This window comes from Ptychodera flava, chromosome 16 (genome assembly GCF_041260155.1).
Source record: "Ptychodera flava strain L36383 chromosome 16, AS_Pfla_20210202, whole genome shotgun sequence".
Taxonomy (NCBI): domain Eukaryota; kingdom Metazoa; phylum Hemichordata; class Enteropneusta; family Ptychoderidae; genus Ptychodera; species Ptychodera flava.
In genome coordinates, this window is record NC_091943.1 from 20262639 (window position 1) to 20288180 (window position 25542).

At 40.3% G+C, this 25542-nt stretch overlaps 1 protein-coding gene across 2 annotated transcripts in view; it reads right to left on the minus strand.

Moving 5' to 3' along the window:
- Positions 1-25542, minus strand: part of LOC139114239 (collagen alpha-1(XI) chain-like) — a 115768-nt gene that overhangs the window by 78942 nt on the left and 11284 nt on the right. For both annotated transcript variants that reach the window (XM_070675817.1, XM_070675816.1), the window contains exon 2: positions 6429-6614. In XM_070675817.1, coding sequence (XP_070531918.1) covers positions 6429-6614 — 186 coding nt within the window. The remainder of the gene's footprint in view (positions 1-6428; positions 6615-25542) is intronic.

Sequence of the window (25542 nt, forward strand, 5' to 3'; positions counted from 1 at the left end):
TGCCCCATCATAAGTAGCATGCCCAAGCGAAAGCCAATTCTTCAGTTGAAAAACGTTGTATTCAAGAGCGCTTTTTGGCTCAAAGAGTGTGAACTTGCCGCCCTTGTTACGATTTTGAAAGCGGGTTGAACATTTCTTGACCTAGGAGGCGCCTTCTAAATGTGCTTACACTAAAAACGCTTAACTTCTCAGTACTCGCATTGACACCCCTTTCCCCTCGCCACCGGTGTTTGGGCGATGTACCCTAAGGAGGCCTGATCGTAACCTTAGTACATTAGTAAAATCAGTCTGTAACAGGTCGACGTACAGCAAGTCAAAATGACCACCGGTAAACCTTGCCTTTCAAACACCTATGTACGCGGAAAATTTACCGAAAAGTTTGCTTAAATTCAAATTTACTGCACGAGCACGAGCCCTGGTAGGAGATGTTTGACTAGTACTACTCGTCTCTTGCGAAAGCCGTGTACCCAACTCGGAACTTCGTAGTTTTAACTGCATTTAGTTTTGAACGAGGGCTAGATACTAGGCGAAATAAATAAAACACCTGATGCACCTCAAAGCAGTTGAGATACTTACACCTTTGCTCCATCCTTCCATACGGAAAGTTTAAATGAATCATTGTCTGATTTGCTCTCGAAATCAAGATAAAAACTAAACTAATCCCTTTTCGATATCGAGAGTATCGATCGGAGAGGGGGTCGACCTGCTAACTTTGGTACTAACGAAACAAATTACCCCAAATTTGCCGACTTTTGAAATTTAAAATGGCTGCCATCAGTGTGTTCGGTAAAAGTTAAATTTTCGATTTTCAAAAATAAATTTGTAGTTACTAATGAGCCCCCGCACGTGGTTGGCCAAATAGGTGACGTAAAATTTTGAGAGTCCGCCTATCTTTCCCTCCGAGGCGCATTCTACCTTAATAATCGTGTCTGCAAACACACTGGCGTAGTAATTACTTATGTGTGTGCATATTGAGCATGTTAGCGGCTGGTGGCAGGCAGAGTCTATTGAACCGTAAACAAAGCACTGAAAAAGAAAATTTAAAGCCTCTGTATCTACGACTTTCTACACAAATTTCCGTGATTTTATTTCCGATGTTCATGTTGTTTTACTAATTACGGGATATTTCTTTATGTGGGGATACAGTTGCAAAATGCATGGCGAAACTTAAAATGGTATCTTAAGGCTAATCCCGGAACATTATGAAAACAGTGCTAAGATGCGCAGTCAATGAAATAACACAAAGGTTTGTCATTGAGTTGATAACCAACAGGCCAATAATAACGTTATTTGTCTAAGGCTGCGCTCAAAAAACTTTTCAAGGGGAGAATCTAGAAAATTATCTCTGCTGGGGAGTACTGCAATTCACTATGAGATGAGTGGATTGTAAACATAATTTCCCGAACTTTCTTCACTTGACGAGAGGGTCAGTGTAATCAAACAAAGTGGCTGGCGCTGCGCAGTCTCATCGACGATTTGCGACAACCTTTATAGGCGTGAGGAAATTTCGACTTTTCAATGTTTTGCCTACGATAAAGCGTACTTCAGTACGGTAACTTCTGTCCAAGCAACATTAACTGAGACGTAAGTAACTGTTGTCGTAACGAGGGTCGTGTTTTACGACAGGGTACGTCAGTTGTTTCTCAGAGAACTTTGTAATTTCAACAGGCGTATACACAATCAATCTCACTTAAAAAGCTCAGAATAGTCCGTGGTAGTTGCCTGAGATTGAAGCCCCCTTACACACGAAGAAAGGAATTTGAAGATGAACACCGCACGCAGTAGGTGGGAGGAACTCTGTTATTCAGGAGAATTTGTCTTGATTACCGTGTTCGCAGAACGATATATTAAACATGCGGGGAAATTGCGTGGGGACAATTGCACTTTCTGACAGGATTTATCGGCGACAGCGTCGTAGCTCCCATCAAAAGAAGAGGAAAGGTCGGTTCAACAAGTAGACTCGCTGTGTTGTTTGCAGGCTCCTGAATTCAAATGTGACACTTCCGGCATACCCCGACAGCCCAATCAGCTCAGGTCATTAACTTTTTGTGCCTTTCAGAGAGACTACAAACCCGTTTTTTGTGCCTTTACACAATGACGGCCAAAGGACGTTCTTATGTCGTGCGATGAATGTAAATGCTACGGTGCGATGTGCGGCATGCCCAGACCCAACCCGGTGACTTTTTGAACCCGGCCAAGAGCACAGACTAAATTTAAATTTTACTTTGTGCAGGCATAGACCCTCGAGGAAAAACTCGAGGGTCGTCGATGATGTGAGAGAGTAGACACACATAAAGCCGGGCTGTTCGGTAGGGAAAGCATACAATTTATGTCATTTATCGCATTTGCTAACAAAAATTATCAGACGACGTAAATGTTGACAAACCGATAAATTTTTAAGGGCAGCACATGAGTGTTGAAAAGATTATCACGCTGACAACGGGCGTAAGGGCTGACATCCCACGCATGTGGCACGCATGCCAGCGACGACATTTGTTTTGACTAAACTTCAGTCGCCCTTTCTAAGGAAGAACGGGAATTTACCATGTCAGCTTGTTTGGAGAAATAACAGTGCTCAAGCTTGTGACGAGGTTATTGCCCTACATATGCGATGGGATTTAACGGTCGCTCATCAACGAAAGCGAGACTAAATCAAAACAAAGGCGTTTTCAGGATCGTGTTTCGGGGAAGAAGAAAAATCGACCATCCTCTCTATCACAGGTAGTTCCATTGGCGAAGAAGTATAATTTGTGGCGCCCAATTTACGCATCGTCGTAAACAGCAAACCCCTTTGCGGCAACAGCTTGACTTTTTGCGTTACAACCGTCTGGAAATTATTTTTCAATGCACCAATACCATACACTCAAGGCTACATAATATAGATAATGCAGTGTATATTATGCCTATCGGATGGAACGGAGACCAGTAACTAGCTCCTTTATATGTTTATTTCCTTTATAGACCCAGACAGTCACGGACCTCAGAGCTGTTTGTTACATATTCCATTACAAGTCTGCTCATTGGAAACTTACCTAGTAGTCGCACCTGTTGTCGCGTTGCCACTAAACATAGCCTTATTTGATGATTTTCTTACTATTTTTGTTCTTTATGTCAGTTGGAAATATGGTTGATTTTCTTATTATTTATTTTTTTGTATGTCTGTTCTTGTTTCACTGCCCAAAGCATGTTAGGGAGCATTCAGTAATTACAGGGGTGGGCCGGGGTAATTCCATCCTCACCAGTTCTGTAAAATGTGACCCTCCCCTTATCCTCCTTCTAAAGTGCGACCCTCCCCCTGTCCGATATTCTTAAGTTGACCTTCCCCCAACCACTGCACTGTGCAGTATTCTCCCTAGGAATAACAATTGGTGTAATTATTATGTACTTATTATGTAGGTTAGGGACAGAAATTACAGTGGGAGGGCTGGCGTTTTGGGAGGGATGGTCGCGATTTATCATGCAAGCATTTTCGAAGGGACATGATATTTCATACATATTTTGTGCAACTATAAGAAGGCAAGATGTGGCTGATATGCTGCTTCACCCAATAATATCAAATCATAATACATGAGAGTCTATCAGGCAAACTATTGACACCCCCCCCCCGCCACAAAACAAACTGTATCTGTACATTTATATATGTTTGATGATATATTTAAATGTACTTTGCTTGAATCGGGAAGTAAAACGTGCATTTGTGTAAAAGAAATTAGATTTTTGGATTTCATTGAATATGTTGATTTACTATTTATGGCAGGCTATGAGAGAACTATGAATTTTTTTTACTATAAAACTAGCACTATCTGAGCATTCATGGACGTTTGAATTGATATAAATTTACTGATTAGGGTGGTTACAAGTCCATGTGTGTGCAAAAAATTTGATTTTGGAATTTCACTGAAATGTTGATTCACTATGAGGAAACTATGAATAATTTTTCCAGTACAAAACTAGGTAAATCTGTTTATTTATGTACCCTTTATTATTGATATTAGTGTACTTGATCAGACTAGAGTGATTACAAGTCCATGTGTGTGCAAGAAATTTGATTTTGGCATTTCACCGAAATGTTGATTCACTATACATGGTAGTCTATGAGGAAACTATGAATAATTATTTTCCAATACAAAACTAGGTAAATCTGCAGTGTGTATTTATATACGCTTGATTATTCATATTGCTCTTCTTGATTAGACTATGGTGGTTACAAGTCCATGTGTGTGCAAGAAATTTCATTTTGGAATTTCACTGAAATGTTGATTCACTTTTCACTGAAATGTTGATTCACTATACAGGGTAGTCTCTAAGAAAACTATGAATAATTATTTTTCCAATACAAAACTAAGTAAATCTATGCATTTATGGACGTTTGATAATTGATATAAATGTCCTTGATTAGATTGGGGTGGTTACGAGTCCATGTGCGTAAATGTTGATTCACTATACATGGTAGTCTATGAGACAACTATTAACATTTTTTTTCCGTATCTGTGCATTTGTTGATGTTTGATAATTGATATACACCTTACCAACTGTCCCATATGTATTTGTCTCTCGTCTTTCATCAGTTTTAACTGTTTAAGGTGTTTAATGTAGGATACCACTGTATCTTCTTTGCTTGTTAAACTTGTGGATAATGTGTATATATTTAAGAGAATCGGTGTATTTCGTCATTGACAATCGAAGGTTTGGCCGTAAAATTAGCTTCTATTAAAAGTGACCCTCCAAATGATAGGTTTATAAAAAGTGATTCTCCCCCTTGGACAGTTTTCTAAAAGTGACCCTCCCCCAATTCCCCCGGAACACTCCCTGTCATTACTGAAGGCTCCCTTAAAACATCTGGTGTTGAGCTTGCCAATACAGCGTCTTCACGTGGAGATTACACTGTAATTGTTAACATTTGAACTCTAGTTAAGATTTGAACTCTAGTCCGGACCAAGAATTCACTTGTTGACAATAACAATGTTGTATACACATGCTGACAATGTGATTACTGTGTATCTAACCATGCTGAGATAGAGTAGAACAAGACATTGTATTTGACATTACACAAAAATAGTGAAAAAAAATCACAAAAGTTGAAGCTACTGGGCATTTGAGATGTGATGTATTCTCCGACGATAGAGGGAAATGCATAGTTTTTTTTTGCTAGAATTCCAACTTAAAACTCACTGTTTGCCGGCATCAGTTTCACCAGAATGTAATCTCAGCAGCACTTTTAATTTCTGTAATATTTTATTTTTTCGTAAAGTCATCCCTTTGTGCCTATCAATGGATATATGAAAGCAACGCCAGTGAACTTGAAGCTCATAGAAAAGTAATTTGTCGTTTACAAATAAGCAAACAGATTCTGAAGAAAACTAACTTGTCAAAGGTTCGCTGTTTTGTTGAAAAGAGAAAATCCCAATTAATTTTGCCCCTACAACCATTTTCATAGAAAGAGAAGTTGTGTTGCAACCGAACTCTTTCAGCCTCGGGGGTATAAATTATCTACCGTGTAGGCTGGTACTTTGGTCGCCGAAAACGCGGGATGAACTCAGTGTTGCAGAACACTGTCATAATATTTTGACGTTTGGGCTATTCCGCCCCATGTGTGGTATACTTTCAACGCAAACATCGGGTGTAATGACAGATGACACATATATAGAGAAGCGGTCGGGATATGTTTGACGTGACCTCCCCACTGATTACTGCAATACATCACCCAATCAGTAAAAAAGATGGCGGCAAAATACGAGCTTGGACGAGATGTCCTGCGCATGTGCAGGTCGACTTGACCGAGTTACAGATGAGCGTGCTTCGAGGTTTCTCTGCTCTGGTAAGGGGTGCAAATGCAAGTTTGCCATACCTTATTTTGTTAATTCTTCTCAATTAACACGAATTAAAATTGCAGAATAAGAAAAAATAAAATCAAAGACGCCTTTTGCGTAGTTTGTGTCAAATCACCTGTAGGGCCTACTTTATCTTTGAGCGGGGTAAGGCGCCGGGGTCGGGGCGGGGCAGGCTGCGAATATATGTTTGTTTTTAAGGTAGTATGCGCCTCGAAAATGAAAGACTTAAACTTTTTCTAAAAAACTTTGCTCAAGGAATCTTTCAGCTACCCTCTTTCAAAAGCACAAATAAAATTGCGGGTCATCCTGCAAATTTTGGTACTAGAGAAACACATTACCCAAAATTTATCGAGATCTGAACTTCAAAATGGCCGCTAACCCTGTGTAACTCAACGGAGAAAAATAAAAAATTCGATTTTCGAAAAACTAAGATAGTAGAAAGTTTTCTTACTCCAATAGCTTCAAAATGAACCCCCACAAGTGGTGGATCAGAAAAGAATTGTAAAAAAATTTTCAGAGTCCGAATATCTGTCCCCGAGGCGCATTCTACCTTAAAAGCGTGAATCGAAGAAATCGCAGTTAGTTGAACACACTCACCATCGAACAGTTCAGTTGTCGGTATACTGATCTGAGCGTCGGACGTCAACTCGAATGCTACGTCGTTGGTATAAAGTGGCGCCAAGGCCCTGCCATTGTCCGGTCTATCCGAGCAGAATCCTTCGGCGCTCTTGACTCCCTTGGGGAAATTACGAATTCCGGCTACTTCGAGCACATCTTGGGCACCTGTTACAAGCAAAGAGAGGGAGGGAAATTTAAAACGAGTCAATATCAATGCAAATACTTTAGGAGGAAACGTTTGCCCATTAGCCACGAATAAGCTACAGTCGAAAAGTAATATGCGAATACAAACGAAGACTATACTGTTGATAAACAATCATTAAACAGTTCGTGAACATGTAAGACGTTCAGGCTAGTCCAAATTGAGGTCTTAAGCTCCTCAGAAATTAAAAAGCATAATCTTTTGCTCAAATTTTCCTCGAGGAAGCGTTCAACCATTCTCTTTCAAAATCATGGGGAAAAATCAAAGGTCACCTTGCAAATTCTTATGCCAGAGAATCGAATTAAATTTATCGATGTTTGAAGTTTAGAATCCCTTTGTTAACTATCTCGAGGAAAAAAATCAGATTTTCACAAAAATAAGACGCTGAAATATTATTCACCCTAAAAGCTTAAAAATGAGCCCCCACAAGTGGTAGATCAGAAAAGTATTGTACAAATTTTGAGGGTCCGAATATCTGTCCCCGAAGCCACTACCTCAAAATATTTCTCAGGAACTTGGTTTTTCCATAGACAGTAGAGAAAAAGTTTCTCTACAGTCTATGTTTTTCACAAAAATGAGCTTGTAAAATCTGTGATACATAAAGTCAAACAACGTTTTCAGGGGTTTTGTTTTCATGCAAAGTTTAAATTACAACGGTACAGAGAGTTAATTGTTGTGATGCAAATTTAAATATAAAGTGTCGCTGTGACGGTTTTCCCATTTAACTCGCAGTGACCCCTTATTGACCTTTTTCCAACGAGCCCCTACCTGAACTGACATTTTAGAGAGAGAGAGAGAGAGAGAGAGAGAGAGAGAGAGAGAGAGAGAGAGAGAGAGAGAGATCCAAACAGAACGAAGACTTAAATATGCGAACATGCGCTTTCTCGAAGTTGACTATTAGAGAAACTACCCCTATTCTCGTAAGCAGCAGTGCGCAGACCGAATATTCTGGTCTAGTCACGTGATCTGCCACGTCGTCGACAGTGTGGTAGGCGCTTTTGTCATCAGTGGTGTGTTGGCGCTTAGCAACCTGATTCTGTGAGGGCCACAGATCGAAAAGTCATGTGTGCACACACTCAAAGAACTCTCAGACTGGCATCTATAGCCCAGTCATCTAAGGTAAAACTATGTGAATTTTAATGCTCTAAACGAGTGCTAGACTCATGACTGACTACGCCCTTTTCAGCTCGTTTTGCAATAATGTATGTGAGACCTATTTAATATATACCTTCACTTTAAACTACAAGTTACTATCCTACTCGATTTGGGACATGCAACTGCTGTTGGACGGACGCAAACTTATGAAAAGAATTATGGTAAACACGAGAATTTCAACAGCACAAGTTAAATCAACTGGTACTGGGAATAAATACGACAAGATGACATCATATGCAAAGACTCATATGTATTGACAGCGGTCGTACCTATGCTGCAATACACGCGTACTCTGCCAGTCACGAACACTTTTGTTTGACCAAGTGTGACATTGAGAGGAGCGGCCACTGTTTATGATTTCGGATAACGATCCTAAACCTTAATACATTGATCATTTGTTCGTGGCAATTATCAGTTGTGTCGGGTAATAGCTAGTTTGGAATTTATATGCCTCGCAATTGAACTTTGGTTGTTCTCCAAGTTCTGCTAAGCAATCATCAAACTATGACATTCATTTACTTAATGCCCTATCATACGTGAGCTGCGGTCGGTTTGCAGAGATAACTTATCTGGCATCATTCATGTATATTCTATTATGGCTGACTGGTGACCTTTTTGTCGATGACCGTTGTGAGAAACGGACAAAGGTCGGTGATTTTTTTAATAAACGCGGCATATATCCAACGTACTTCGTTCGCTTTCATGTGCTATTTTAAAGACATTTAAGTGAAGGAAATTTCCACAACAAGTGCCATTTGACATACGAACGTGCCATTTTGATTTTACTCTATGACCTTCTGTGGTTACTTGTTGACCTTTTTTTGCTTTCTCCGGCATGAATGAAATACTTGAGAGGTCAAAGGCAATGCTCTACGACTTACATTTGGAAACGCTAGATTCGTCTGTCTATAATATTGGGTTGTCAGTTTTAGAGCCTTGACATTGCGTACATGTGTGCCTCAAAAACAGTAGCTATATTTTATGTTAAAATTCTTACCAAACCGAGACTAAAAATGTGTGGCCGTGACGTGCACAGAAACAAATTACCGAACAACTACCGATATTTGAAATTTGGAATTTAAAATGGCCGCCAAAAACTACATTCTCGGAAAAATTAAGACCGTGACAATTTTTCTAATTAGAAGAGCTTTAAAAGTGAGCCCCAAAATTGGTACACCTTGAAAGTTATATAATCATTTGAGAGTCCGGATCTGTCCCTGAAATGCATTCTACCTTAACATGATAAGCACTGAGTGACGTCATCAACTCATCAAAGAAGAATCCAGCTGGACCTATTGTGACTATAAAAAACCCCAAGATATACGGAAGATTCAATTCGAGGCAGCCACAGTGAACGATCTACTTCAAAGTTCAAGCGCCATCAATCAGCGATCACGACTTTTCTACAGAAAGTTCCACTTGTAAATCCATTTGTAATGCTATCCTGACATCTGCGTTTAGAATTAAGCTCTCAAAACTTTGAAATATAACACACCACGTAACAAGCTTCCCCCCAGACACGGAGGGAAAGAAAGACGTTACGTCATTGCATGGGTTGGCGTGAGTGGAATGACTAAATTCGTCATAGTGTTCACTTCCAAATCCACCATGGAAACAAGGTGGTGTAGAGTGTCCTTAGGCTCTCGGCAAATGGGATGGTCATAAGGGACAATACATATTTGTATGGCTCGGCGTATGCAAACTTTTACGCACGAGGCTGCCGATCCATCTTTCAATGCTTGCATTTGTCCACCAGAACATTTTAAAACCGTCCGCCGAGTATCCTGCAAATACGCTCTGATTATGACCTCCAGCATATCGCGCATTTATATGACTTGCTCAGACAGACAGGATGTTTAAACCCTAGCACAGCCGCCATGACACGTCAAGGGATAGACTCAAGTACGTTCAGCAACGAGTTCGCAAGGAGTTGCCAATGTATTTGAGGATGAATTCCCCAAACATTTGGAAGGTATAACATGAGTGTGAAGGCCTACTAAAAGCATGTGTCCTCTTTCCTGTGCCAAGATCCATCACCGATTACCATCCTCGTTAATGCTTAACTTCCCCCCACACACAGTACAACAGAATGCTACGACGAGGTATTTAACTCTTTGATATTCATGAACAACGCCCCCCGACTACATGCTGGCATTGTCCGGTGTCACCAGGCTAATATGGTTCAGGCATAGAGGTTGCCAACATGCTCCCTAAAATATGCGAAGCCTTTATACGCCCGCGCTGCATCACTGAATACGTGGCTATATTTGACAGACGGCGGGGAACCTATCTCAGGACCCTGGATGGTGTGATTGATGACGTAACCCAAGATCGAAGAGACTGGCCGAGAGGGAAAGTCTAGTTCCTATTAATTCGAAGTGTTAGAAATTTCTCGACCGTAAATCAAAAATAGAGTACTCTTTGAACTTGTGAAGGCTATTTCAACTCGGTCAATTCATGAAATCACCGTTTTGATGTCTCAATATTGCTTCTCGGGTTGACACGTCCCCGTTTACCTCAAAGGAGGTAGAACCGAGCTACCTCTTCTACCCTCAATGTTTAGATGAAAGCTTTGGAAAGCTCACTGATTGTAATCGAGGGCAGTGAGGGGGACACAGGAGCAATACGCACCGAATTCTCGCTAAGGGACTGGTCAGTTTCTTCGGCCGGGGGGGGGGGGTGGATTATTTTTGCCGACGTCAAAAAGGGGCTGACCCCCCCCCCCATTCCAACTTTCGAAAACAGGCTGACCCCCCCCCCTATTCCAGCTTTCGAAAACAGGGTGACCCCCCCCCCCGCGCGACAAAGGTAAAACAAAAAAAATATATATATATATATATATATATATATATATATATATATATATATATATATATATATGTGTGTGTGTGTGTGTGTGTGTGTGTGTGTGTGTGTGTGTGTGTGTAATTTAAACATTCAGTCATTCTGTGTTTTGATGAAATTGTTGTCATGTCAGTTGTACGATAGGAACTTAAAAGTGTCAATTCTAAAGTTGAATACAGTGTTTTGAATGAGCTGTGAATGTACTCCACTCTTTTTTATGCTTAAAGCAGATGTCCAGAACTGTTGTAAGACAAGCGACCTAGCGGCCGATATAGCTCCGCTGTGTCTATGTAGAGAATAACTATTTTTTACACATGTTGATTAGGAAGGTGGAAATCTTTGATAGCTCAATGCAGAGGCCAGAAAAAAGTGGCTAAAATAAGCTGCAAAAATACACAATTGAAGATTTCATCATACTTTGAATATATCACATGGATCATCCCTAAGAACATGTCAACCAAAGCTATCTGATGAGTAGTTTTTTGAGAATAAAATTTTCTGACCAAAGATGGCAACAATTGCCCCGAAAAATGAAACTGCAGATTTCATCATAATTTCAAGAGATCAAATTTAGTTCATAACTTCACATATAGAAACCTGTATACCAAATTTCAAAGCTGTTAGACCAGTACTTTTTTTGAGAAACACATTTTTTGACCAAAAATGGGAAAAATTGCCCCAAAAATTCAAAATTGCAGATTTCATCATTATTTTTAATAAATATCATTTAGTTCATCTATAGAAACCTGTATACCAAATTTCAAAGCTATCGGATGACTAGTTTTGGAAATACACGTTTTGACCAAAAATGGCAAAAATTGCTCCCAAAATACAAAATTACAGATTTCATCAGAAATTCATTATATATTACTGAACTCATCTGTAGAAACCTGTATACCAAATTTCAAAGCTATCAGACCACAAATTTTTGAGAAACACATTTTTTGACCAAAAATGGCAAAAATTGCCCCAAAATTACAAAATTGCAGATTTCATCATAATTTCAACAAATGTCATTCAGGTGATCTGTAAAAACCTGTATACCAAATTGCAAAGCTATCAGATGAGTAGTTTTGGAAATACACATTTTTTGACCAAAAATGGCAACAATTGCCCCAAAAATACAAAATTGCAGATTTCATCACAATTTCAATAAATATCATGTAGTTTATCTGTAGGAACCTGTATACCAAATTTCAAAGCTATCAGATAAATAGTTTTGAAAATACACATTTTTTGACCAAAAATGGCGAAAATTGCCCCAAAAATACAAAATTTCAGATTTCATCAGAAATTCAATATATATTACTCAGTTCATCTATAGAAACGTGTATACCAAATTTCAAAACAATTAGACCAGCACTTTTTGAGAAATACATTTTTTGACCAAAAATGGCAAAAATTGCCGTCAAAATGCAAATTTGCATATTTCTGCACAATTTGAACAAATCTGAAATAGATCATCCCTAGGGACATATGTACCAAATATCAAAGCTATCTGACTGGTAGTTTTGAAGAAGAAGATTTTTAAAGATTTTTTTTACCAAAAATGACAAAAATTGCCTTAAAAATACAAATATGCAAATTTCACCACGATTTGAACAAATCTGACTGAAGTCACCCTAAGTAAACTGCATATAAAATTTCAAAGCAATCGGACAAGCGGTTTCAGAGAAGAAGATTTTTTTACCAAAAACACCAAAAATTGCCCCAAAAATACAAATATGCAAATTTCACCACGACTTGAACAAACTTAAGTGTGGTCACCCCAAGTGAACTGCATATAAAATTTCAAAGCAATTGGACTTGCAGTTTCAGAGGAGAAGGCAATTGTTGACGGACGACGACGACGACGACGACGACGGACGACGGACGACGGACGACGGACGACGACGGACGACGACGGAAAATCAACCTATTTGATAAGCTCCGCGTCGCTGACAGCGGAGCTAAAAAATGTGATTGTGAAATATTAGTGCATGTTGCTTTCTAATACTGAATTCTCATAGAGGAAACAGAAAAGCATCATGCAGATTTCATAATGATCAGTACACTTTGCAAAACAGACTGTCAATTTACAGACATCGAGATATATCTGACATAATATCTCTGATATATTAATTTACTGCGCCCGAAGGGCACGCCGAAAAATATTAAACATCCAGATATCTCTAATATATATACACATATCTGATATATGCTGAAGGGCATGCTGAAAAATATTGTTTGATATTTTAAAGAAATGCGCCCGAAGGGCGCGCCGAAAAATTTTAAACATACAAGTATGTCAGATATATATATATATATATGTCTGATATATTAAAGTTTTGCACTAGGGCGGGGCTCTGAAAAATGTCTTATTATTATTAAAGTTATGCGCCCGAAGAGCGCGCCGAAAAATGCAACTGAATGATGAAATTTGTGGCTGGCACAATGCATTTTTCGCAAGTATGAGCCATGTCGAAATTAAAAAACACACTGACCCCCCCTATTGGGCATTTCAAAAACATGGTGACCCCCCTACCACCAAAGTCAAAAACAGGGTGACCCCCCCCCCCATGAATCCACCGCCCCGCCCCCCCCCCCCAGGCCGAAGAAACTGACCAGTCCCTAAGCAATACACTTCATCTACGGGGGTAATGACCTATTTAAAGAAGGCAATATTCGCATTTAAGCATCATTTCTTGTTTACAATGAACACCGAGGATGATTATCTGTCTATGTTGAAAATAGGTTGGATCAGAGGTCGAGTGTAGGGGGAAGAGGGAGGGGTCGATTCCCACTGACTTTTATCCCCACTGACATTTTATCGATGAAGTCGCTGCCTTTAGGATTTCATTTAGCTTGTTCAGGTTGTGCATTATGTAAGAAATACATTACACTGACCAGGTATACTGAACCGATGAAAAATTGGTCTGCGAAAATATTCTTTGAACCTCACTTCCAGACAAACAAGGCAAAAAGAAAGGGGAGACAACCGAGTGACACAATGCCTGGGCACTTCTTGAAACGTGCTGATGAGAGGAGACCGTCTGCCAGGATAATGTCTAAAGCGCAGCGTAGAATATAAACTTTTTTATTTGACAGTAAAATCATGTATTGTCAATACTAAGTTGTGTTCGTGGGATATTTCGTGACACAGAAAACATCTCAAACAACGACTCTTCTCTTCTCGGGTTACTCCTCGCCCACGTTGATGGCAACACATGTAACCTCCAGTCTTAATTTGCCTAGGAACGAGACTGAGTCTTGGCGCGAACCGTTTCTTTCCCGACAGACGACGAAATTTCCCATGCCCTAAAGTTTCCTGAAATTTAAAAGGCGAATTTTGCGCTACGCTTTCTGGCGTGGCTGCCGAGAGGAGCTATTTCTGACAAAACTTCCCACCAGCAGGGAGACATATGGAAAAACTATTTTGAATCAATCACAGAAAATCGATGATTACTCGAAGTGATTTTCGAAAATGTGAAATAGAAATATACCGGCGATAAAATTATACTGGCTCGCTGCATATTGCCGCAAAAGGGTAAGTTACGTGTTTTATCACAAAATTACGACTTCTGACAGGATCATTATCCCGATGACATCAATACCATACACTTGTTAAATGTCTGCATAAGGAATAAAGCAAAGCATTTTAACAGACTGCATACCCGTATTTAGTTGATTATATAATGATGGCGTGCTCCAATTTTATCAGAACTGGAGTAAGTTTAACACATCAAGTTGAAATATATCAGAAGAGAAGTTTTCCGAGATGGAGATATTTCTAAAAGTAAAAAAATGGGAAATTTGGCCTGGAGAATTACGTTGTACATACTTAATCATGAATTTAAGTCTGCATGATGTTACACCGGGGCATATACGAATTTAACGATTATCGAATAGATCCTTACATTGTACATGCTGGATAGAAGGTCATTTGTCATTGAAAACTAGAAAATGTGACAATAGCCCGAGCTCCTATAATTACAGCTCAGCTTTGTGTCATTTTAGCAAAAGGTCGCATCATAGATAACAGTCTCTTCTAGAAAGTTGAATTTGATTTTTCTCGCTCGTACTGCCACAAAACACTTTGATGAAAAAAGTCATTTCAGAAAGAGTGCACTGTTCCTAATGTTTGGCAAAACGCAAACCACATGTCGTAAGATGTGAGCGTACGAAGCATGGATCGATAAATTTGCAGTCTGATTCGCAAGGGATCAAGGCAAGAATTTAGAAATATGTGGAATATGGGTGGGAAATCTAAGGAGAATCTTTCCAAGGTATTGCCCGACCTGTTTATCCAACCAGCTGCAGTTTTGTGTGTAAGACTACAGGACTAGATTTCACATAAAGCTGGAGTGAAAAAGAGAGAGATGAAAGATTTACAAAATATATTTTCCTTTCGAATTTCATGTTCTTTGAAACAAAACATGAAAAGGAAGTTTACATGCATTAAAAACCGGATGGTGTTTAATTTTCACCTCCAGTTCGCACTCTAGGGGTTGTCAAATGATGTGCGGTCGACTAAACTCTGACTCGGGGAAAATACCTTTTAACTATTTTGGTCTTGTAATTGGCCGTATCGAGGTACCTGTCTGTTGCTGTTTTAAGGTATGATGAAAAATGACGCTTTTGAAGAAAACACGAGACGACGAACGTCTGTTGCTGTTTTAAGGTATGATGAAAAATGACGCTTTTGAAGAAAACACGAGACGACGAACGATAATTTCACCTCTCCATATAGATGACGATGAACACTCCGCTTCAAACAGAAAGACAGTGGCAACGCGACTTGCTCTCGCTTGGCACGAGATCTTGTGAGACAATACTGGTAGTAATTTACATACTGACGCATAACTTACGCGGATAAAAAAATTGCATTTCACGCGAACATTCAAGCTTTTTTCAAAAGTGTTCGCTTTGATAAAGTCCAGCAGACTATATCATCTACACAAGAGTAAAACTACTTTAAAGTTGCTATTTAAGTGCCATTCCTTAAAACATAGCTATCCATAACCATCCAAGCCACAGTGTTTATAAATTCCCATAACAACGTGCGAAGTCAGGCACATCCAATATGCACTTTAATAGCAAAGCACATCGCCTGTGATTTTGTGAAAACGCCACCGAAAAGATGTCTTATTTACCAAAAAGACGTAAAGTATAAAAATAACTGGACGGTTGTCTTATGGTATGAAATACGCTCCCATACTTTCGCTAGGCGTTTTGAGTCTCTTACGCTACACGTGTTAATATATGTAAAAGTACTTTTCACAGCAGAAGGCCTTTCCGGTAGCTGCCGCTTTAAATTTGATAGCTCTCTTGTCTTTCATCGAACAATCACTTTCGACGAGACACATCAACGTAGGAAGGAAGAGAATGGGGTAACACGAGACGCAATGAGTCCATCACACGCCAAGTAGCACAGCTCTGTTACCCATTGCTAGCCAGACAGAAGCCTTGAAGTTGTAAATTAAGACCAAAGTAGTGGTAACGGAAAGTGACATTCTTGAAAATGAGAACCCCAATTAAGAGGCTTGACTGCAGCAACATAATGGCTGCCCAGTCCCGCGTTTTAGCGCCAGAATTCGCAAGGGCTTTCCGCTGCAACAAAGTTACTATAGAGTTACTGTCCACGTTGGCAGGTTTTTCCACGGGTAATGTTTCGGTTGTGGCTTTTTAAATATCTGGCGACATATTTCAAATAACCCACGGTCACAGTAATTATAGGGCTAGGAATGGCCTTTTACTGAAGACTCTAAGCGCCTTTTTTACCACCTTCAGGTAGATGTACCCTGCGCTTTCTAGCAAGGTAGCGCTCACTAGATGTCGCGGAATGGGCTGGTGATATTCAAAATTCAAAGCCATAATCGCCGTGCAGGGGAGGGTCGTATTGTCAATAGTTACGTCTTCCGCCAAACATAACAGATACAGATCTCATGGTACTGGGGAATTTATCACCATAACTACCAGGCTGCATGTGTTACACGCTATTATGTCGAAGTTATGCAGATTTAGTGGATGCTCGCTTTTTCTATAATACTGGATCAAAACCTATGCGACCTAACTTATCCGGAAGTGAATGTTCTGATCATAGGACGCGCCACTTTTTGGTAAATCATTTGTGCTGGTTAAGTTAGTACACGCCTCCACATTGAAAGACTTAAACTTTTGCTCAAACTTCCCTCAAAGACTCTTTCAACCATTCTCTTTCAAAATCGATAATAAAAATCAGGGGTCACTGGTGCAAACTTTGGTAGATTTATCGATATTTGAAATTCAAAATGGCCGCTGTCCCTGTGTTAACTCTACGGAGAAAAAATTAAATTTTCGATAATCCAAAAACTAAGACGGTGAAAAGTTTTCTTTCACCAAGAGCTTCAAAATGAACCCCCATACGGCGTGGATCAGAAAAGAATAATTGTAAAAGTCATAGAGTCCGAATGTGTGTCCCCGAGGCGCATCCTACCTACAGGTATGTTTCCTTGCCATGATAAAGAGCGTCTCACAGATATGAATCGGTCCGATCGACTACGTTTACCCCATATCGAATCAAGGAAACGCTTTCTACGAGAGGGGGGGGGGGTTTCTTTACAAAAGTCATTTGTAAACTATGTCTCCCCTGAAACACGTCTGCCACCATTTTGCCCTTTTAACTTGGTGAAAGACGACCCTCCTAATTTTGACATGAACATTAGTCTTATCATCATATACCTCTTGTTTTCAAACATTCCACCACAGAGTATACGACTTGATCAAATCAAACTTGTCTTTTTATTCCGGTTATTTTTTTTTTTTTGCAGTCCAGGAACCCAATGGCACAATCATTTCAGGAGTGCCGCCGAAGCAGGCGTTCGAACAGCCTTCTCTGCTTTAACGCCAAGTCTTATCAGCCCTTACATTTTCCACAAGGGCATAAAGTGGCGACGATATAACCATCTGAGACCAATACTTCATCCTAAAGAGACGCGAATTACCAGTATGAGTAACGTTTCAAACTAGAACTGAATTATATTGATGCCATTTTGCATTTCCGCGTCTACTTGAGATAGGAGCTTGCCCTTTGAAAAGTATAGCAGACCGCTGGTGATATAGCAACCGGGGGGGGGGGGGTTAAACTATATTACAGGTGACAGTGTATGCGATGGGGTATTCGTGATTTCCTCCATCCCAACTACTCCCTCTGTGCTGAGATATACAAGCGGAACAATAACCCTATAGGAGGAGGAGTGATGAGCCAATAGGAGAGATCCGTGCGCCATAGAGAGATTGGGGCGTCCATTGCTTACTAATGGAACATAGCCTCTTACATAACGCTGGCGATCATCTTTCAACCCTTGTTTAGTCCTGAATGACAAAAGTCCTTCATTTTGACTTCCAAAAAGGCGAAAGATATAAGCATAATGAGCTTGGGTGTGAAGGCTGCCATTCTATTCAAATGAAGATACCATATCCATATTCATGCTTTTCCAACTGGGCGAGAGGGGAAAAAATGCTCTTCGTTGAGGTCAGCGGAGAAGACAAAAGAACCGTTTCCGCGACACCTTTATAAAACTGTGACAACACTCTGGCCAGAACAGTTAACAGTTATCAACTTGTGTGAATCATATGTGCTTCTGAGAACTACAAGAAACGGTCGGGTAAAAGTACGGTATATGTATCAGCAAAACAACTGATGGGGGTTTTGCATTAAATTCAGAAGGCCCTTTCTCCTTGACTTCATTATGCGCTGATTAGGTCCCTTTCTAAGTGCCATGTAACGAACGTAATCTGCGTAAGCATTTGCAAATGATAGGCCGGCATTTGCCTAAAGTAGATGTTATCAGCGCGGTATGTCTTCTATGTGAATTTTGCAAAATGCACGTTGCTGACCGATTGTACCTTCAAAGGGAGTGAATGCTGTCGCATGGGCATGGAGGTTTTTTTTAAAGGAAGCACACTTGTCGAGTACAAGTTACAAAAGAAGACTAAACGAAGCTCGACACACGGCTGGGTATTTGGCAGTTTACCAACTGCGACGGAGGTGTGAAAACGAAAGGAACAATTATATGCAAATCAATTAAATGCCATAAGTGAATGGCTACGGAGGTCTGCGTGATCAAAGCGACAATGTCCGATTGCCGGGGCCAGCCGCGTGACACTGAGAGAGCAATCCAAAAGATGGGGGTATAGGCAGGATGTCTTGGCTGTGGCGTGACAATGTGGTATCAGATGGTCGCTGCAAGCCAAGGCCTTGACCGCAACTGAACTGCAAAAGTCACCACAAAAGACTTTGACATCTTGTTTCATTTGTAGCCCGACAAGGCGTCGTGAAGGAAAGAGATTTCCGAACCATTGGCTGGATCATGTGTTAGGGAGCTTTCAGTAATTATTCACGGGGTCGTCGATAGGAATGCATGAAATGTAGCCATGTTGGCAGCCATTGCTAACATTGATCTGAAACATAGTTCACTCTGCCCAGTTCGTCAAGCGTGACACATCCGGGGAGGAAAGAGTATATATATATATATATATATATATATATATATATATATATATATATATATATATATATATAGTGGTAGTAGGAGTAATATATATATATATATATATATATATATAAATATATATATATAAAACACGATTGGGACTGATTAAGATTAATTGGATGGTGAAGTAATGTCTGTTTAATCAGCAAATGTGAGCTCATCTACTTTTCTTTTTTAAGTTATACGCTTTTTACATGATTAATTTGTAATGTAATATCGCAACACTCAGCTATATGGCAATGGCACTAAACATTTTTGAGAAATTTGAAAAATATGAAGACCCAATTATCCCAAATTAGTTCCAATCGTGTTATATATATATATATATATATATATATATATATATATATATATATATATATATATATACACACTTATCATCAGTTATAGTTGTGGTAATAATAGTACTGGTGTGACAGCGTGTCTTTGTATGACGGCCCGCAAAAGCTTCTTTCCCTGCACGAAGATAAGCATAATACTGTTAATGCAGGGCCCGAAAATTACTCTTTTCAGGGCTATCGATCCAGACCCGGTGTGAAGTTGAACTAACATTAACATATGTAATTACTTTCGACACACCTCTAGGCTACCAGGTATTCAAATGAAAGCGAATGCAGAAATCACAAAAGGGGCTGGCATATTGGTTACTTGACCTCCAAGAAGTCTAGAATGTAAAGTTTGCCCCTCATGCACGAGTTGTCTGGAGTTGCTTGTCTGTTTCCAAATAACCTCCGAATAAACTCGGAAGCCGACATAACAACTTCTTGATTCGACGGTTTTGGGGGAGAGGTTTTGGGGGACAGCCCTATTAATTAAGAGGGTAACCGGTATCGTAATTACCAAGTGCTCTCAAAAACCAAGACAGCATGTATTATGTAGTAGTTGACCATGTACTGCCTTTTGCCTGTTCAGTCGTCAAACCGACTATTGGTCTTTTCCAGTCCTTTTCTGTGGCGATGACGGTGATATCATGCATCATTCTAACCAGCGGCAGATGACACAAAAGACATGGAAAGGCGAACAGTGCAGAAACCTTATGCATAGTTGGGACTCGGACAGTTTAGAAAATAGACCTTATAAAATATTCCACATAGGATCAACGGCTTTCTCACGTACTGAGACGTAAGACGCCAATTGGCCCAGGAAAATAGTTAAACACTCGGCACTTAAAATCAGGATTACGTCCTCGATAGAAGATGCACATCAGAACATAGAGCACAAATACATATTTATATCGTTTCATCCATAAGTGCTAACGTACAAAGGGAAGATTGATAGACAAGTGGACTACTTGACTGACAGACAGATGGACAGACAGACGATCAAACAGACAGGCAGGCTGTTGCAAACGTACGAAGGGAATAGATAGACAGACGGACAGACAGACAGACATATCCACACATATTGAGATTGCCGTTACTTTACTTTACTTGTCTATTTGCGGGGTAAACGCACTATTGGAATATTCAAAAGTATTTTAAAACTTGTGCCTGTGGTAGGGGAAACTCTAAACGCATGAAGTTGAATGCCTTGATTTCCATGCTGTTTGTTCAACCATACCTGAGCTGTCGACAACCACGACCAGACATGGGTACGTGCAGATATGGGAGGGCAAAAATAACACATGTGTACGTTATTTGCAAAAACGCTTAGGGCGAAATGAGAATTCATCTTAAAACACAAGTTTTACAGACGTAATGGTCCGTTGAGTAAGGTAACTGGAAGATTCATTTTCTGAGAACAGCAAGTTCGAGATCTAGATTTGGTAAGGTAACCCGACGCACCAACGGGGGATGGTGATTTCGAGACTCGAGGATAACGTTGTGTTCCTGAGTGAGACAATTTACTCAGTGTATATACCTCACCTTATAACTGGAGCTTTCGCATGTTGGACGATGGATTAAATGAAACATTAACTGACGTTAAGAACTGACACCACTTTGCCAAGAGATTTTTTTTATATTTTTCCCCGAAAAAAACAACTCGGAGTGTTCACAATGTCTACTTTGAGATAAGTTCTGGGACACACACTATATATCCCGTTACATTTGCTATGCTGAACCTAATATCATTAAAGCAAAATCAACAGATCTGCTCGGGTAGATATTCCAGGATGCTGGAATTCCTGGAGGATGAAAAGTAGCGGATAAGACTTTCAATTCGGGCCATCACAGAGATAACAGTCCCCAAAAACAGATTAAAAGTAATCCATTCGCCGATAAGAGTGGCGAACAGTTGGCACTCTGATTAAGTTAATGAGTTGATCATTTCTGTGGATTCCACTTCCAGTAATTCTTTAATAATCCGCTTCCAAGCCAGTTTGAAGGAATTTCTGCAGACGATGGCTACGCAAAAGATAAACTGTCCGGCTTTGTGCAAGCTGTGAACGAATCCTCAGCGAGTGGGCGTTGGGTGTTACGCGTACCCGTTGCCAGGACAACAGGACAACAGAGCGTCCCTGCGTGCTGTCTAAATTGTTGAAATATTTTTATCATGTCATGGCAAACCACTTTTTCCGGTCATTCTGTTAAAGTCTGATAAATCTTCACTTCCGTTATTTGCGGGTTGATATTTGACACTCTCTTCGGTGATAGTGCTGTTGTACGCTCGGAGGATAGCGGCAACCTGTGTTCCGTAAAGTACTCGAATTTGATAACAAATCACAATGGAACCGGTAGCACTGGTTAGATAGCTTTACACGACTGGGTTGGGTGTCGATAGGTCCTACTTTGTCTCTTGTTTACATCTGGTTCACTCAATGGACTTTCGTCCATGATCTGCCTTCAACGTATTGCGCTAAGTTTGCCTCAATGCAGTGCTTTTCTTCAGTGAGGGGTTCAAAATATTGGCACAAACGTGCTAGAGTAGCACGTATTTTGTCTGCAACAGCTCGTAAACATTGCGGAATGATGCAACAGTTCCACATGTTTTCGAATCGAAAAGATCGGACTCCGTCTCGGGTTTTACGTTGAGAGGCAAATAGATTCAGACTTGGACCGCTCCCTTTTCCTCTGCATTTCCCAACCAATCGATATTCAACACTCACCAAGCTCTCTGAGGGATGCATTTCAACACGGGCGATGATAGGTAAAGGTGTGTGACGTGTGAACACTCAGCCACAACGTGCCGTTGATTGATTGATCCAAGGGGGGAAAGGTAGAGACGGTGTGCGCTTCCGGTGCCCGCGAGTTGTACTTCATGAACTAGTCTCTTCGCCTGAGGACGTAGACCTCGCAAAATTTCTTTTCACTTTCCCTTTCTCTAGCGAGAAGTCGATTTGACCCAGGTTTGAGAAAACGCATCTCTGTTATCAAGTCATCAAAGAAGATGGCTGACCAGCTATGACCATCACATAATTGAAATCGCTAACTTTAAGAAGTAGAGCGGGAGGTTAAAGGGCCAACATGAGATCTAAATAGCGTGCCAGGATGGCAATATATGAGATAACAAGCCTTGACCAGAGTGCTGTCTAGACAAAATCTAGCAAAACGTTTGAATAATTACAGCGTATTACTTCCAAATGTCTAAATTGAGGCTTAGTTCCAAATTTACTTCTGGGTAACTCCTTAGCACGCATGCGCCAGCAGACTGATAATTTGTGTATTGAATACCAACATATTTTGGCTTTTTACTGTTTTTTGGTGGTGCTAGAATCGCAAAGGGATGCATGTAGCTTCTCCGCGTTCCTGATTCGACGGACCAACTTCCGACAGGAGCCATGCGATAACATACCACTTCTTAAAAGTTTGCCTTGAGCTAAAGTTATAGAACTCAGCTTGAAACAAAAACTGAACATGAAGTCAGTTTACTTTGCCTCTGTTTGTTTGGAATTTCACCTCTCTACTGTGAGTATGAGTTAATGGTATTCATGGGTACAAACTTGTTTCATACATTAGTTTGCTGTATTTCTGTCTAACGTGTTACAGGAGCCTCAAGTGCTCAACAATTTTAAAGCAACAAAGGTTGTGAATTCAAATGAGATATTTTTGGGGGGTTTGTTTTCGTCTTTTTTTTGCTGAGTGAGCGCGGAACTACTTTCAAAATGGCGTTCACACAATGGATGCGATCTTTTTCTTCCCTCCGCCATACTGCGGTTGAGAGAAAGGAAATTACTTAGCAAAACGCTGGAGTTAATAATCACATTAAGAGTATCTAAGTAATAGATAGTTTTGTCGTTATGTGGCCACATTCTTCGCTGTCAACACCTGAAACGAATTCTTCGCTGTCAACACCTGAAATGAGTTAACCATTCAAGTTATAATAGTAGAAGCGAAGCACACAGATTTAAAATCGAACCTACATTACTGGTCTAGTCAGAATGTGTCGGAATCAGTTCTCGTGTATAAATTTGATACAACGTAACATATGCATGGGACAGGCACAGGCATACTTAAAACTTCAGACATTGTGTATGTATATTATTGGCGATGATTTGCCTTGCCTGTTCACATCTATAACGCTTGATGATCAACCCAAGTCACGGAAACCTACTTCATGCTTCGTGTTTGGATCATTGTGTTATGTAGGTCCCCCACCCTTGTTCACTCTGATTTATTCGAACAAAGTCAGGTGCTGAGTCTTGTACACTTGCAAAAGCAAACCCCATTCTCGCGAGCCAGAGCATAATTTCCGCTCAGCTGTAGTGCTAAGCTGTTGCCGCAAAGAGGCGCGTGGTTTACGACGATGTGAAAACCTTGCGTTCCTTTCCATCCGATCACAACTTCAGTGCGAAACCCTACCGGGACACCATACTCGATCTGGCTTAATGATACAAATTTTATGCGCGACCCCCATTTTGTTCAATCATGGCGAGGTCACATCGTTGTGCGTCCTTGCACTATGAGGTATTCTCTCTTTTGGTTGAGCAAACGAAATGACCTGGTTATGGCTAGTAAACCTTTCAACCCAGACTCAATTAAGTAGCTAATACAGCTATTCTGCAAAGGCGAGTCATTTTGAGCCCGGCGTTTTGTGTCAACACATAAAAATCATTCACACGAAACACATAATACTTTTATACAATGAGCGGGTGTACCGATGTAACTCCATGGCATAGAAGGCCAGGGTTTCCATCTTTAATGTGTACTTTACGTGATTCCTGCCGATATTTCTGGGACAAACTGGCATCCCTTAAATGTTATTTAGCCAATGAGCAAAACTGAAATCATATGAGCCATTCATTTTGTGGCGTGTGACAAGTGTCTGTCTGCAGAAAGGACTGAAATGGCTATACGTTTAGTCTTACATGTTCGCAAGCAAGCTCTGTCTATGAACGATGCACTTTTTTGATATTCATGTAAAATGACGTCATAGCAGTCTGTGTTGCCACACGGGATCTACATTTATAGACAGACAGAGGAGATGACTACTGAAGAGTAAATGAGCACGATTTATGCGATAGAATGTGTAACTGATAGCAGCGGGCAAACAAGATCACGTGACCCCGTGGGTTGCAACCTAGATGTGCGGATTACACCTATTGAAATTGTTATACCATACAAACATTCAATGCGAAAATAAACCACCAGACCGTGAAAATGTAAGAAGATAGAAAATGAAGTTAAACACTACCAAATCTCAGTGTACTCACGGATGATCCCGTGGACCCCCTTGTAGGTAATTTTGCTTACATCCTAACTGAACTTTATCGACGGTTTTATGGCGGGCTATAAATAACATTGGTAACGAGAATGGTTTATGTCACCGTGGAGGTAAAAAAAAGACGTTTAAAGCTTTTTTCCAACGCCATAGGGCTAAAGATCAATCACTTCGTACAATGCAAATTTCCAGGACAACGCTACCTTCTTCCAAAGCTTGCGAGTCAGGATCGTCAATGACACAGTTTTCGTCGAATACCACAGCAAAACTACAGAGAGGTAAACTAGACTAGAGCCTGGCTGGTAATTTTTAACATCTCATCATGGCAAAATGAACGCTCTTATTTGCACTCGTACTATCGACATGTTTGTTTTATTCCGCACGATAGCATTATCAAGTTAAATGTCTACGTTAACTTCGGCAATGTACAGGCGCAAACAGAAACGCTGAATCATATAAACAGTGACAAGGCTGTTGACGGTTTGAACCGACCGTCGCGATTCGAATGATTTCACTACAGTCTCTGGACTCTCCGGAGAAACTTAATTTCACGTTTCGCAGGAATTCTAGGCGATGACGGAGTATAACTGATGGAATTTGTTGGTCACATCTTTCGTTTTTTTGTACCTTTCCTTTCGACATCAACCTGGTCCGAAATCCCTTCGATGCAAATTTCGAAAACAAAGCGATGTATAAGCCACCGCGTCGGGACTGGATCCTATTTGTCAATGGCCGATGCTCACTGCATGTCATCGGTCGAACACTGCAAAGGCCTGATAAA